The sequence below is a fragment of the Arabidopsis lyrata genome (assembly GCF_000004255.2).
Source record: "Arabidopsis lyrata subsp. lyrata unplaced genomic scaffold ARALYscaffold_1, whole genome shotgun sequence".
Classification (NCBI taxonomy): Eukaryota; Viridiplantae; Streptophyta; class Magnoliopsida; order Brassicales; family Brassicaceae; genus Arabidopsis; species Arabidopsis lyrata.
In genome coordinates this window covers 27,898,425-27,914,241 of record NW_003302555.1, presented here as the reverse complement: position 1 = coordinate 27,914,241, position 15,817 = coordinate 27,898,425, and the positions used below count along the sequence as shown (strand labels likewise).

At 38.3% G+C, this 15,817-nt stretch overlaps 3 protein-coding genes and 1 non-coding gene across 7 annotated transcripts; 1 reads left to right on the top strand and 3 right to left on the bottom strand.

The window, feature by feature from the left end:
- Nucleotides 1-1,898: 1,898 nt before the first annotated feature.
- Nucleotides 1,899-4,438, bottom strand: LOC9327757 (nuclear pore complex protein NUP50A). The gene is made up of 2 exons (XM_002891649.2): nt 4,274-4,438; nt 1,899-3,522 (listed from the first exon to the last, which is right to left on the bottom strand). Exon 2 carries the CDS (start codon nt 3,471-3,473, stop codon nt 2,151-2,153), a length of 1,323 nt encoding a protein of 440 aa, XP_002891695.1. The 5' UTR covers nt 3,474-3,522; nt 4,274-4,438; the 3' UTR covers nt 1,899-2,150.
- An 88-nt stretch (nt 4,439-4,526) lies between these two features.
- LOC9327756 (50S ribosomal protein L22, chloroplastic) lies at nt 4,527-6,968 on the bottom strand. The gene is made up of 7 exons (XM_002891648.2): nt 6,860-6,968; nt 6,386-6,545; nt 6,106-6,173; nt 5,703-5,855; nt 5,469-5,579; nt 5,242-5,308; nt 4,527-5,078 (listed from the first exon to the last, which is right to left on the bottom strand). The coding sequence occupies exons 2-7, from the start codon at nt 6,510-6,512 to the stop codon at nt 4,792-4,794; spliced, it is 813 nt and encodes a 270-aa protein (XP_002891694.1). The 5' UTR covers nt 6,513-6,545; nt 6,860-6,968; the 3' UTR covers nt 4,527-4,791.
- A 205-nt stretch (nt 6,969-7,173) lies between these two features.
- LOC9327755 (coatomer subunit beta'-2) lies at nt 7,174-14,126 on the bottom strand. Of its 4 annotated transcripts, none has more exons than XR_002329638.1 (26): nt 13,994-14,125; nt 13,597-13,617; nt 13,452-13,513; nt 13,307-13,361; nt 13,054-13,090; nt 12,607-12,932; nt 12,374-12,505; nt 12,133-12,281; nt 11,887-11,955; nt 11,496-11,646; nt 11,336-11,401; nt 10,947-11,135; nt 10,695-10,835; nt 10,471-10,545; nt 10,199-10,375; nt 10,021-10,112; nt 9,822-9,938; nt 9,444-9,558; nt 9,287-9,358; nt 8,876-9,072; nt 8,697-8,790; nt 8,503-8,609; nt 8,207-8,336; nt 7,868-8,109; nt 7,564-7,612; nt 7,174-7,438 (listed from the first exon to the last, which is right to left on the bottom strand). XR_002329638.1 is itself a non-coding variant. In XM_021014447.1 (26 exons), exons 1-25 carry the CDS (start codon nt 13,994-13,996, stop codon nt 7,593-7,595), a joined length of 2,757 nt encoding a protein of 918 aa, XP_020870106.1. In that variant the 5' UTR covers nt 13,997-14,126; the 3' UTR covers nt 7,174-7,438; nt 7,564-7,592. The 4 variants fall into 4 exon arrangements, 2 of the variants coding, with proteins under 2 accessions (XP_020870106.1, XP_020870104.1); XM_021014447.1 differs by having other exon boundaries at nt 7,950-8,109; nt 13,994-14,126; XR_002329637.1 differs by having other exon boundaries at nt 7,174-7,612.
- A 946-nt stretch (nt 14,127-15,072) lies between these two features.
- On the top strand, nt 15,073-15,146 carry TRNAR-UCG. The gene has a single exon. It is a non-coding gene; the product is annotated as a tRNA-Arg (tRNA).
- Nucleotides 15,147-15,817: the final 671 nt, after the last annotated feature.

Genomic DNA, 15,817 nt, shown 5'->3' with positions numbered 1-15,817 from the left:
AATGAGAATAATGAAATCGTGAGATATAGGGCACGGCTTGTAGCACAAGGATTCTCACAAAGACCGGGGATAGATTATGAAGAAACATACTCCCCTGTGGTGGATGCTAAGACATTTAAATTTTGCTAAGTCTGGCTATATAAAGAAAAAGACTTGATTTGCGGCTAATGGATGTAATGCCTGCATATTTATATAAGTCCACTGGATGATATATATGAGATTACCAGAGGGTATTGAGCTCAAAGATAAAGATAAGAAAGGGTCTCGAGACCAATACTGCATAAGGCTGAACAAATCGCTTTATGGACTGAAACAAAGTGGACGCATGTGGTACAATAGATTAAGCGAGTACCTAGTCAGAGAAGGTTATAAGAATGATCCCATCAGTCCATGTATCTTCATAAAGAAATTTGCAAACGAAGGGTTTGTGATAATAGCAGTATATGTGGATGATTTGAACATCCTTGGAACCTCTGGGGAAATCGCCCAAACAGTCAAATATCTAAAGAAAGAATTCGAGATGAAAGACCTAGGCAAGACAAAATTCTGTTTGGGATTGCAACTTGAGTACGTGAATAATGGAATCCTTGTGCATCAAAAGGCATATACTGAAAAAGTACTCAAGAGATTCAATATGGACCAGGCCCACCCATTGAGCAGCCCAATGGTGGTGAGAAGCCTCGGATTGGATAGTGATCCATTCGGTCCAAAGAAGGATGAGGAAGAAGTTCTCGATCCTGAAGTGCCATACCTTAGTGCCATAGGAGCGTTAATGTACTTGGCTAGCCACACTAGACCAGACATATGTTTTGCCGTGAACCTCCTTTGCCTAAATTTAGTTCATGATCAACCCAAAGGCACTAGAAAGGTTTGAAGGAAGGTTTGGTTAAATTTTAAATTCTATTCTTCCTATGTTTGTTTATTTGGGTTTTATTCTATACTGATCTAACCAAAGAAGGTCTAGTTTGCTTTGGTTTAGTTTGTTTTGCTGATGCAGGTAAAATCAGATTATGGCATGGTCAATAGATAGGAACTACGTGTGGCTTGATCCCTTCCAAGGGTACGTAGGCAGCCTTCTTCAAGGCGCAGCTACTACAACATCAAAGACCATCATATGAGGAGACAACACGCCTGTATCGCTCAGCTCAAGGACGGCTACATCAAGGGAGATCGGACGAAGCACATTCTAACAAAGTTCTTCTTCACGCATGACTTGCAAAGGGATGGAGAAGTTCGAGTGGTACAAGTTCGATCCAGCGACAACTCAGCCGATCTCTTTACCAAGGCATTACCAACATCGACATTGAGGAAGCTCACGCATCAAATTGGAATGCGGAGACTTAAGGACTTGCAGGGATGACCAAAACAGGGGGAGTAATACGTGCTGTACTCTTTTTCCTTAACCATGGTTTTGTCCCAATGGGTTTTCCTGGTAAGGTTTTAATGAGGCAGCATCCCCAAGCGTATTACTGAGATCCTTTGGCATCTACACGGTTATGTCATCCAAGGGGGAGTGTTATAAACCACATGTTAGATGGACTCCATAACCGTGGACCTTATGCATATTCTAGAAGGCCCATGTCCATGTCCTAGAAGGTCCATGCCCATGTTCTTGAAGATTCTCCTTATGACGGCCTATATTGTACTTAGTGGGCTTTTGGGCTTTAGGGTTTACTAGCCCAATGGGGATTTGTCTCCCCTCATCATGTATATATATGTATCGAAATCTCATTCATTAATCAATAGAACAACACAGTTTACAACACCATTTGAAAAACTTTTAAACGATGGCCGGAACCGATCTTTATATAGATCGACCAGACTAAACTCCGATCACAGGATTGATCTTATTATGTCAACAGTTTCAACTTTCAAGAACAAATCTAAACCTGAAAAAGTCACCAATTTAAACCGGTCTGGTCCAGTCGTATTCAAATGGAACATAAAAAGAGATCGAGGCAGATTTAAGTCAATATGGCTTCTACAAACAGAAACATGTAACCAAAAATGTCTCAACTGTGGGAAAACAAGAGCAACAAACTTATCCAAATTTATAGTTTTTCTCTGCCTCAAAATTCAACTACTTGAAAGTAACAAGACGAGAGAGAAGAGAGAAGTGTTTCTACATGTGTTTTCTTTTTACCTTTTCTTCAAGTATCTGTAGCTGTTGGAGAGTTCTCAGGTGTCTTCAGAGGGAGAGCTGATTCTTCTGCTGCTTTCTCCATTGGTTTACTGTCTTTGTGTTTGTCAATGGCTACACGAAACTCTTCCACGATTGTCGAGTCTTTGAACTTCAGTGCAAATGTAGAGAGACCTTCTTTGCCTTCGCTTACACTATTCACACAAGCGAATGTGATTCCTTTTTTATCCATGGCTGCAAATTTCATTTCTGGGTAAAGACTCGCGTTTAAGATCAATCTGTAGTTTCCTTTAGATCTCATAACTAATCTTGCTTTACCACCATTACTGGAGACGTTTACCTTGAGTTCTCCTTTTCCACGCTCTTTCCATCCTCCATCAAGATATTCGAACATAATCGAGTCAGCTGAGAAGGCAACTTTCTCATTCTCTTCACCTGTTTCAGTGGAAACCTCTTGCTTTGGCGGAAACCCACTACCTTCAGTCTTCTTGATAATGGAAGATCCAGTTGCACCGAATAGAGAAGAGTTATTGCTGCTTGGAAGGCCAAAGCCAAAGAGAGACCCGGTACCAGTTGAACCATCCTGAGAAACCAACCCAAATGAGAACGAAGACCCAGAAGCCTCTGTACTGGCAAGTCCGGTGAATGCGTTTTTGTTACTTGAATGCTGTTGGAATGAACTGAAAGCACCATTATCGCCGTTCTTATCTGCTTCTTCAATTCCGTTGCCTTCTTTTTCTTTTTTCTCAGCCTGATCAACTCCTGAATTCTTCTCAAGAGGAACTTCAGTTTGGTCTGTTCCTTCAACAGCGTTGTTGCTAACGTTTGTGTCACATGAGACCGTCTGAGCTACATCAGCATCAGCAGCTTGGTCATCAGCACTCTTTCCACAATGACTATCATCCTCATCTTTAGTCTTTTCAGTCTCTTCCCCAGCAGGATCTTTGACATCCACCTTCTTACTGTCAACTTCATCGCCCTCCTCAATATCACTTGCTTTTTGATTGTCCTCAACTACTGCTTCAGCTGGAGCCAATTTTGACTCAGGCAGAGGTGCATTTGTTCCCACAGGGGTTGAAGCAGGTGCAGAAGTAGGGACCAACTGAATTCCAGCAAATGGATTGGGTGCTGCAGCTGGCGCAGCTGATGGCTCTTTGCGCTTAACTCTGAAAATTCTTCTACTAGCCAATACCTCATCACTGGCCTTCTTGAAAGTTCCAGTCTCAAGTTCAGCTGAATCATCATCATCATCAAGACCTGGATTGTCACGAGACAGCTGCTTCAAGGCACCTCTCTTTTTTGAAGGTTGCTGAACGTTTTCCGAGTCCCCCATTAGAAATGTTTTGAGAGAATATCAACACACTTATACACTTGTGGAATACCTAATAAAAAAAAAACACACGAAACAAAGAAATTCTATGAATAATCAATACTCCTCAGAGATAGTAACAGATAAAGAAATCCAAGTTTTGACTACAGAGACCAAAACGTTACAAAATCCAAAACATGGTTCCAAAGGTAAAACACATAAGACATACTCAAACACACCGGATCAGTTTTGCAGCCACAGATGATGAATAATGCCAAATCGAAGAAGAGAAAAGCTTTAATACAATGGAAAATGAAAAAATACAGAGGCTTGAACAAGATAAGAGGTAAAGTGTAACCTTATGCAAATATCCTAAAATGCATACAAAGAACACAGCTAATTAGATGTTAACACTCCCAGGTAAGGAACAGAACCAAGTAAGAGATGCATCCACAACCAATGAAATATTCAACATCATCAGTGAATTTGTTATCCTCAGAGATTGTTATCGGAGGAAACAAAAACCCAAATTCGATTTTAGGAACCAACAAATGCTACTTCAGAATTATTCGAAATCTGAAATTCGATCTCGAAAACAAGTTAAAATCACAAAAAAAAAAAAAAAAAACCCTAATCATCAAAGCAACTATCAAGAACAAAATAAATATATAAACGAACGGAAACTATTTCCACAACAAACAACAGCATCACAAAACCCTAGAATCAAAGTAGCTAACCCTGAGGCCATTTCCGATATACCCGATAATGAAGAAACCCACGATTCGAAGAAAGTGACCGGTGACGGGAAAATGGGAAGGACTTACCGGAGCAGTAGCGGTAGCAGAGACGGAAAAACCTAACGCCGGAGCCAAAGTGGTCCTAGTCAGAGACGAAGAGATGAAGCAAAAGAGGTTTATAGACGAAAACTCTGTATCCCAATTTCTCAATTTTTTATTTTTATCGACATTTGTGTGACTTTATTTTATTTTGCATAAAAGGTTCCATTTCCTTCTTTTTTCTGTCGACAATATTTTTGCTAAATTGATCTTATTTGGGAGCTAAAAAATCAGTTGCATATATGTAATTATGTATTCCTGTTAATTATATTTACAAGATTACAGTTTTCTTAAATTCATATACAGTATTGAAAAATGACTTTATATATGTTTTTAAACTAAGAAAATAAGTCCAAAAACAGCATATAGAGAGACTCGGAGAAAAAGAAAACGGAGACGCTTCTGTTTAAGTGAGTTTTGGTTCCTCTCTGGCAACCTCAACCTGTTTATTGAATACTACGATATCAAACCAAAACAAAGAGAAGCTCTGGTTACAGTTGCCGATATTAGTGAGACGGTACCAGCTCTGAGGAGCGATAACTGCCTTTGGTACCTCTGCGGTTCCAGATTGGACTTGTCTCTATCAACTTGTGTGGTACAAGCTGTCTCTGCCTCTTGCTTAGCTTCTTAAAATTGTGAACTTTCAGCCTTGCAATCTCAGCTTCTTCCTCTGGAGTCGTCTCTCTAACTATCACTGTTAGACGACACCTCGGTATTGATATTATCCCGCTTCTTCCTTTTGCATGGTAAGCTACCTTCTTCCCAAAGAGTCCCTTCCCAACAAACGCTTCCGCTGCATCACATATCAAAAAACCTTAGATGAAAATACATTGTTCGTTCTGGCATATCATGTTTCCTTCTTTAAAGTACAAATCGGCCAACTCTCTGGCATATCATGTTTTGATTCTTTAATGCAAAAACAAGCAAGTCACATATCCAGTATCAGTAGAACATACCAACAAGGAGACGGTCAGGATCTAGTCCATGGTTATGAGTAGCATTTGCCCGGGCAGCGTGTATAACCTGCATTATAATGTACTTTAACTCCTTCAAGCATTGTATTAAGAGAACAAGTTGTATGCGCTAAGTATCATTAGATGAGGAAATGTATTAAATATGCCTGGAGAGGAGACTAGACCAGACACTACAAGTGATTTTTTGAAACTCAAATCTCAGAGATTACCCGGTACACAGTTTGTGAAGCCCGTTTGACGGTGACCTGCAATTGCATCAAAGCATCTTCAACACGCATGCCACGGACTAGTGCTGCAACCAGGTTGACCTTCTTAGGACTCTGAAACAAGAAAGGTTGGGCACATTATATAGCGCATTTAACAAGATCAAGATGTAAACATACTAAACGAAATGGAGCAGATCATCTTTAAAGTAAAACTGTTCTTGGAGTTAGAGAACACACCTGCTTTATGGACTTGAGGACAGCCTGAACTTTCTGACGCTTTGGGATAATCTTCTGCTCTTCTTCTTTTCCACTACCCAACAGAGCTGGAGATGACAAAGGTGATGATACAGGCTCTTCACCCGCCTGCAATTGTCTTGAGGTAGAAATTCCCTGAAAACATACAACTTGATATCAGAGAAGAATGAAGCACAGCCTAATTCACATAGATAACAGATGCATAGTTCCAAAAGATGAGAGTCTTTTCGCCTAATTCACATAGATAACAGATGTAGTCATCCCACTAGCACATTTCTCACTTCCCCTATCCCACTAACAACAATTTTGCTATATCAAATTACAGAAACAAAATTCTCTCCAGTCTCAATAGAAAGCAAAAGAAACATCGATTCAGAAGCATTACCAGTTGTTGTAAATGATAATACAGTGGTCTTGAGGAACAGGTTGGTCTCAAGAGACTCTGCAAATAACCTAGTTCACCAGCAAAAATCGCAAAAAAAAAATTAGTCATCACCCACTCAGCTCAAACACACAAACACTATACTAAAAAAAAAAAAAAATCCAAGATAACAACTGACATTTGAAAGATCCACTAAGAAGACAATAGATTCGGAAATGATTCAACATTTTCTAAACCATAATGATCAAAACTCAACAGCTGCAAATGGTATAACATTCACCACCTTGTGAGAAAGGGGATTCCAAATTCCGTGTGGAAGAGTAATTTGCCGTCGTCGAAATGTGACTGTTCTTCACTCTTGTACCAACTTGACGAATAACAATCTGTAAATTCCTCTGCCAACCCGCCATTGTTTTCTACCCTAACCCTAGTCTATGCTTCTTCTGCAGAATATGATAGAAAAGAATCAAATTTCAAACTCAAATCCATGCTAGCTTTCAAAGCAACGCACCCATTATTTGAAGAAATTTGAAATTCGATCTCAACACAAGGAAACCCAAATGGGTCAAATACGAGTTAAATCACAAAAACCCTAATCATCAAAACAAACTATCAAGAACAAAATAAAGAAATGGCCGATAACTATTTTCACAACAAACAACACGATGACAAAACCCTAAAATCAAAGCAGCTAGCCCTGAGAGAAAAAATTCATTTCCGTGTAACCGGCGGCGAGGAGAAAATGGGAAGGACTTACCGTGAAGGAGAGCCAAGTGGTCAGAGACACTGAGACAAGGCTGTCGAGGTTTTTTAGGTTTAGTTGTATCTCTCAAATTTTCTTATTAACAACAAAAATATCAGATTATTTTAGTAAAAAAAAAATACTCAGTTACCTATACTTTTCTTTTGTTATAAGAGATTATAGCTTTCTTTAATTCACATCTGTATGTGTATACTTTTTTATTAGAGACCCTCGACCAAACTCAACGAGTCATATTTCTGTGTTCAAAAATTTCAAGTGTTGGTAGCATGAAAATACAGTAATTTTTTCACACGATATCTAAAAAACGATTTAAGGCTTCAAAAGAATTATATATGCAACGATAAAAAGTTAAAAACAAATCATGTTACAGGCCAGATAAAAGAAAAGAAACGACAAAAGAAAATTCATCTAAGTAGATATTTGTAAGAAAACAAAACCATATGATAATAATAAAATCTCCCTGTGAGTGCAAAGACACAAAAAAAGGAAACGACCACACTTCCTTTAAACTCACCAGCATCTCTCTCTCTTTCATCTAAATATCCTCCAGTCTCTCCAGCAAAGAACTGAGTCCTGCTCGGAATTTTTAATTTTTCTTAAGAAATTCAAACTTTTATTACAAATGGTTTCAAAATGTGGTTCCAGGCTGCTCGGATTTGACCTTTGAATCCTCAGTAAAATAATGAAACTTCTCTCACCTCTCCATTGTTCCTGGAATTTTCGAACTCTACTGACGCGGTGTAAGCACTGCAAAAACAAAGAAACCGAACGATCCACATAAGTTAAAACAGCATCAATAACCAATAACCCCCAAGACATTGTTAGTTTATATAAGAAGATGAAGCAGATATACTCGGTTTTTAAAGCCTAACTCATGTCGCGGAAACAAATTGGTGTTATGTTCCTAAGGGTTGCTATGAAATGCAAATGACTTGAAACCAGACACACAATCAACGGAAAAAGATGTTAGAAGGCGGCATTTCGGGGAATCAAATTAATCACCAGAGACAAAATTTTCAGACTTTTCAACATTGGCCTTGACCGACTTGCTATTAGGCTGATGGGTTTCCTTCATTATTCGTACCCCACTCTTCGTCAGCCTCACTTCCGTTAACAAGTACAGCTCCATCCGTAGAGTCTCCATCAACAATTCCTTCTTCTTCTTCTGCTTCTTTTTCTTCATGGTGCTCCTCTACATCCTCCTCATTCCTTTGTTCATTTCCATTTTCTTCTGCTACTACCTCCTGCGAAGAAGAAAAAAACACAGTTGTTGCTTACTAAAATAGGATAATTGAGAATAGATGTAAATGAGTCAGTTAACTGGAAAAGAAAATGATTCACCTCATGATCGATATCTCCATTTTCAAGTGATTCCTCTTCCTCAACTTGCAAGTTTCTGAAGGCTTCCACGAGGGTCATGGAAGATTTATCAGCATGGCTAGGATAATTTTCTGCACCTGTGTAAACTCCCCTGTAAATGAAGAGCAGTCGATTTTTAAAAGAGGTCTAAGAATGTCGCTATCCATATCATGTGGAGTTATTACTGCATGAATGCAGTAGGTATTAAAGATACGCTGCTTGATGCAAAGACCATGGAAGAGAAAAGCACACGTAAGCAAAAGATATGCAGGGATTACCTTGTCTCTACAGCTCTAGCTTCGACAGAAAGAGCTACTTGCCAATCTTCAAAAAGATTTGGGTACTCCTCAGGATCAGCCAAAGATTCTGCTGCTTTTGAATTAACCTGTATTCAAGTGCAAGGCAGCTTAAACCCACAACTTTTGTCTCCTTGACCACAATACACTAAAAACTAAAAAGATTTGAAAGGAACCTTGCTGAGATCTTTCCTCCAAAGAGCTACTATCTCAGAAACTTTGCTCGGAAGATATGATCGTGCCATCAGAGCAGCTTCTGGTATCCGGTTGCTGGAGAACAAAATATTGTCACACAGATAACCAAAGGTGCATATATTTGATTTTGCAAACTCCCAAGTGACTACTAATGAATTACCTCTCAACCAATAACTGCAAACAATCTTCCAGTTTACCCAGCATGAATAGGCAAAGAAAGGCGACATTGTTCTTCCCTTGTTCTTTAGCAAGTGTTGCAAGTTTTGTCACACCTTCAGCATCTCCCAGAGAAGAATAAAGCAGTAACAAACCACTCAAATCCATAGCATACTTCATGCATTCCTCAGCCATTTGCAGCTGACATACAAACGCAAAGAGTTAGTTGAAAATCACCACATCAGACACGAATACAGGAGACGAGAAACTGAGATTTTTGCTGTTGCTCCCACATTTCTGAATAAAACCTCAGAATCATAATGTAAATCAAATTATATATCATTAACTGGAAAGGTTTTATTGTCTCTCCTATCATCACAAAACATTAGAACGAAATGCAGAGATAAATATATACCTTTCCAGAAGACATGGCTAACTCTCCTAATTGCTTCCACTTAGATTCACTCTGTACTTCCACGGCGATTTCCTACAGGCATAAATTAAAAAACACGATTAAATATTGCCACTATACAAGAAGTAAAAAGTATCTTAATCATTACAAATTATATCACCTGTGCAATTTCAAGTCTACCCAGTTGTATGGCCAACTCAAATCTGTAGTCAGGATCTGTTGCAATTTCCAGAGCATCTTCAATCATTCCCCGTGACTCCAAGAAATGAGCAACACTAACAAGTCCAAAATTGTCCGAAATTAAATAAAGAGAAATGTTTCCACGTAACACACATTGATAGGTGTGCAACTATGTTTAACATTAGAGTTAGTAACTAACTAGATCTAGACACAGCATATTTCTAAGAGAAAATAGCCAAAATATTCCTTCCTAGAGAAATAATACACCCAAGGCATATCACATAACACGAGATAAGTGCGACAAAGAATGAATCACAAGCACACATAGAAGTTAAGATCTAACTAATGGATAACATACCTGTTATGCTGATCTTTAGGAATTGTAGGTAAGATTTCACTGGCTTTGTCTAAATCACCCCGCATCACAAGAGTCTTGTACTCAATCAGGCTTAGCAGCAAGGTGTATCCTATAACACTGCATCCACAAAAACAGGGGAACAGACATCAAACTTCTAGAACAATCTGAATTAAATAAACACACAAATCTAGGCACTTACTTGAATTCTTTGTCTACCAAGAAAACCCGACTTTGACTTGCAAGATAGCCCAACAAATACATTGGGCGGTCCAAATGATACATTGTGGTTACCTAGTATTAGAATGTTAGCAACAATCATTAAAATCAAGTTCATAACAAACTTCCAAATCAGAGTAAGCAACATATATGCACAATACCTCGCCTCCAACACAGTAGTTAAGCTTCCAGGAAGAGTTGTTGTAAATGAAACAGTCACCAACCCATATACCTGTCCTAACACGTTCATCATTTTCATGGAGAACCTCAAAAGCATCCTCAACACCTTCTTCCTCAGTAGGTCTTCCGCTATCAAAATGTGAGGAAACTAAGTCGCGCTGTATAACAAGAACACCATGTAAGCACTTGGACAGTCCATGAATCGCATATAAAAATTCACAGCATAAGAGTGATTGTTGGACAGGATCCTCACGTTGTATTTCAAGATGTAGAATGATGTGTCACTAGCAATGGCTACTAAATCACCACTGTCAGCCCAATATAGATTCTGCAAACGTAATGTGGCAACACTACGAATTAGAGAAGAAACGAACGAGGACAACCTCCAACTGAAGGTAATGATATTAGTTTCCACTATTCCAAATATGTCTTGAAGTAAACTTCTTACAACAAACTGAGCCAAGTTAACTGGGATACCTTTACAGTGACGTCAATACGTTGAATCAGCCTACATTCAGCCCAATCATAAAAGCAGATGAAATCACTTGAACACATAGCTAACAAGGTTCCTCCAAAGATCTTCTCAGCTGAAAACGTAGGGCGGATACTCCTCTTTTCCTGAAAATGTATTTTCTGAATGAGCCAGATCCGAATATAGCCATCTCCAACAACCATAGAGACATGCTTTAACAGAACGGCTTAGATCAGGCAGAAAAAAGATTTACGAACCTGGAAATTTTTGCTAAATATTTTAATCTTTGATGAGCTTTCTCTAACCGCACACTCCCCCTCGGACGACCAAACAAATTCCAGTCCAGAACCAAATGACCTATTTCTCCAAGCCAAAGCCGTGTAGATTATATATTCCCCGTCACCACAGACTACGACAAACCTCCCATTAGGGTTGTGCTTCAAGCTCTGAGAGTCAAGAGTACCCACATATGAGACACAGATCAACTGAGAACAGATATATATTCTGAAGACACGACTGAGCGACCCACAACTTTGAGGCACTTGCCAATCATACCAGCTATGCAGAAAATGTTTTTCCCAAATGAACTATATAATAAGGCAAAACATCATAAAATCATTGGACCGAGTACTATAGTAACACTCACTTGTGGATAAAGATCACAGGTCCCCAACTCTTTAACACTCAAGGGCAACCTCTCTCCATCAGTAACCTAAGATAGAGAACAAAAACTTACCATCAGGCAAAAAAAAAAACAAATAGGTCATCCTATGCCACAGTATAAGAGTTACAAGTATGGCTTGTACCTCGTAATCTGCACCAATACTTTTGATGTTTGCAGTTTGAATTTCATTATGCTTAGCCCATATGATTTTCCCGGTATTGTCCATGCTAGCGACAGGAATTTCTCGTCCAAGTTTAACCATGATGGTTCCTTCATCATATCCGATCACAACCCTGCGAAATGAAAGTGTGGACAAGGTAAGGTCTTGCAGGATAATTCAATGGAGTACTGGAAACAAGTAGAGCTCTCAATATCATTTCTAACAAATCAAAGAATCCTAATTTTTACAAATCGTCAAAGTTCAACGTATGGTGTTTCACTATCGACTGAGAGAGAACATCAACTCCCGGATAATAGTTCAGAGAAGCATCGAATCAATAATAAGAGAAGGGAGCCAAAATCCAATAACTCACCGGCGTGAACTTTTAATGTAACCAATTGCCCAGACTCTCTCGAGGCCATAATTCAATGTGTTCTCTAGCCTGCAAGAAAAATCAGACATTAGGAAATTGGGATTACAAATGGAAGGACAATAGAAGAAATTGGTAATGGTGAAAAAGTGCACAAGAATGAAGCCCAAGTGAAGATGGTTTAGCTAAGGCATACATGAAGCGTTTACTTATAATAAGTCCAACAAAAAACTGTTACTATTATAATACCTGTATGTAGTTGCATGCCAAATGCGAACGGTGCCATCTTCAGAACCTGTGATTATAATCGGAAGCTCTGGATGGAAACATACTGCAGATACATTGTGTGTGTGCCCTTCCAGGGTCTGGACACAACTTTTTGTTTGGTAGTCCCAGACCTGAATCTCGAAATAAACTAGTAAATAACCTGAAAGCATGTAATGTCCAGTAGAAATGTATCATCTAAAAGAGTATTGAACAGGAGGCAGACCTTAGCAGTGTGATCATCAGAGCCAGTAATTAAATAGGGCTTATCACCACCAGTGAAATAATCTACACAATTCACCCCTTTCTGATGGGCATCCAATGTAAAATTTGGGTCTGGGGAACCAAGATTCCAAATCTGAAAGATGAACATGCATGTAAACATAGAATGAGCTAACACTTTCAGAATCCTAAGCAGACTAAACCATAATCAAGTTCAGAGGTTAGACCATTCAGCACCTTTATGGTACGATCAAGTGATGCACTGGCAAAAGTGTTGGTGTCTTTTGGATTAAATGTAACTTGCATCACATAGTGCGAGTGTCCCTCGAATATCTGAGTGCAAGCCCAACCCTTTTCCCAGTCCCAAAGCTTTATGAGCATATCATCAGAAGATGACAGCACATATGGAAGGGTTGGATGAACAGCCACACACCTAATGTAGTCTGAATGAGCCTCAAACACTTTAACCTTGTCCATGGTATTGTAATTGTATACACGGATATACATATCATCAGCTCCTGCCACAACCCACTGCTTTCGTGCTATAAACTTGGCCGAACGAACTGCAAAGTTATAACATAAGAAGTTAGAATAAGTAACAAACTAAACATATACAACAATAAGAAACTGAAACAGAAAAACATTATAACTAAAGACGCACGCAAAAGAAAGAAAGTTCTATACCTGGTAATTCGGTCACCTCAAAGGACTTAGCCATCACCTGAGGATTATCAAACAATATGCAGATTAGAAGAAATTCCATGAATCATAAAGACAGCCTAAAAGTCTGTGAAGTCACTACAAAACCTCACAGATTACAGAAAGATAATAATATTTCAGTATCACTTTTGGTAATTCCATTTCACAAATTGTTCACTGTAAATAAAATATATGCATAAGGTAACAGATGACGAAAATCAAAATTAATTCAACCCACCTGTGTCTGGTAGTTCCAAATACACAAGGTTCCAGAATACAAACTTGCGAGAATCCTGTAAAACAATGTTTTTTCCCATTCCAGTAATAAGCATCAGAAACAAAGGTACAAAAACTATGAAAGCACAATCAAAGCTTGAAATTACCATGGTTCAGTAGGATGCAGATCCACAGATTTAACTCTCTCGGACCTTTGAGCTAATTTTCTCTGATCCAATAACAACACAATCAAATTATTAACACAGCGGAAAAAAGAATCCCTCAAAAACTAAAAGGAAATGGAAACAATACCTTGATCTCGAGTCTGAGCGGCTGTTTCAACAAAAAGAAAGAAACCAGTAGTCAGTACTTAACTCATACCACTAGGATCAACAAGTGAAATTCAATAAAAACAAAATATACACGGCAACAGCTAAGAGCATAAAACCCCCCAAAAACTCCAGATCTTCTCAAAATGATCATTATTCAATTCTACAAAACAAATGTCAAGAGACTACACTCGATTTCACGCCATCGGCAGCAACAATTCGAAACAGATTTCAAAAATCGAAGAGAAACATGCGATCTGAGATTCCAAGGTCTCACTCAAATCACAGAAGAAATGTACGAAATTGAGATCGAAATCGTACACAGATTCACTCGAGATCTGAAAAAAAAAAAAAAGTAGAGGAAAGATTCCGGAACTCACCATAGTTACAGATTAAGCGGAGGAAGGCTTGTGTGACCTTCGGATCTCGTATTATCGCTTAAATCTGCAAATCGGAGATCGAAGAACCAACGACGTTTAGCTCGGTGTGATGGAAAAAAACTTAAAATCAGAAAAAAGGAAAATTTTGCTTAAGAACGCTGAGTGAGACATTTACGAAATTGCCACTAGAGTTTGGGCCTCTTAAAGGCCTGTTTGTTAATCAATTAAATCGATGACCCAAGCGATTGAAAAGAGCCCATTAATAAACGCCTACCAACACACCTAAACTACATTACTGATTCCATCACTTCAAAAGTTCTTCTTAGTTAGGTAAAAATTTTGCCCATTAAGTTTCGAAATTTTGAAAATGCATGAAGCGATCTAGACACTTTGGAGTTGGTCATGTCTCAATATCATCACTAGTGATGGGTTCTATATATGCTAAGTGAGAGTATCTCTCTAACACAAGACTCAAATCTTTTACATCAAATTAGCCTTGAGTGCAACTTTTTTTTGATGTTTTATATATTACAATTGCTTCTTTTGGTCTTCTTAGGTACATAGCAATACTCTTTCTAGAAAGATTGAAAATTTTGATTCTAATAATACTCTTTGGGGAGTGTAATGGAAAAGTTACACAAGTCATAAATTATAGAGTCAATGTCACTAAGTGGGATTCTTCTCACTATTGATGAAGCTGTAACTGATATATCAATATATCCAAGTTATCAACATGGAAAACTCATTAAGACTAATTATCTTTCTTATTAAGCCTTAAATAATCAAAGACGCTCAAATTGTTACCCTAATCTAAAAAAAAAAAAAAGATTTTATATTTTATTTGCCATGTAGTTGACTACAAATTAACCATTGAGACTTGAGAGAAGAGCATCCACGTTAGCAAATTCCGACAAGATATACCAATGGAGAAATCTGAGAGAGGCAAGGGTCATCTAAATTACTCCGTACACTAAGCAGCCACCCAAGTGTAGAACTAACCGGGGCTTAAGAACAGAAGTATTCAATAGTTAATATTTGATTGATTTAAAAGTTTATGATGTCGAGACATAACAAAAAGTGACCGCATAGCGCAGTGGATTAGCGCGTCTGACTTCGGATCAGAAGGTCGTGGGTTCGACTCCCACTGTGGTCGGTTCATTTCTTTCACTTTTTTCTATATTAATCACTACCTTGATTAGTGACTTTATTATGACAATTATTTTATTTTTCACAAAATTTCAAACCTTTTTTTATTGAGAAAAAATATATGAGAAGGACAAATCATATGATTAGATATTTAGAATGATTTTTGTTATGAGACACATAAAGGGTATGGTTTTGACGTCATAGCTATGGATGGGGCTTCTAGTTATCTTATCTAGGCATGTGCACTTGTTATCTCTCACTCTCAGTGGTCGTACTCCGTAGTACTGAAACATGGGGTAGGTTTTGGGACTGTTGCTCTCTCGTCGTTACACTTAGGTCCGGTTGTGCACTATTTCGATACCTAAAACCGGTCTTGACATCCATACCAAGTTTGGGGTTCGTGTGTGTTGGAATTTACTTATTTCGGAGCTTTCGTCTATTGGATCTGTATGGACTTGTGAGGTGACTGGTAGCGGTGTGTTTGAAGACTAGAAAGAGTAGTATAAAATCTCTCTTCGTTTGCATGCTTATCGGAGGAGAAAATAAGTAGTACTATAAATCTCTCTTTGTTTGCATGTTTATCGGATTAGTATATATTCATTTTTATAATCATAAGGGTATAATGAATTCTCTTTTTATAATGTTCTATCTAATTACAAGCATTCTCTTTTGGTTCCT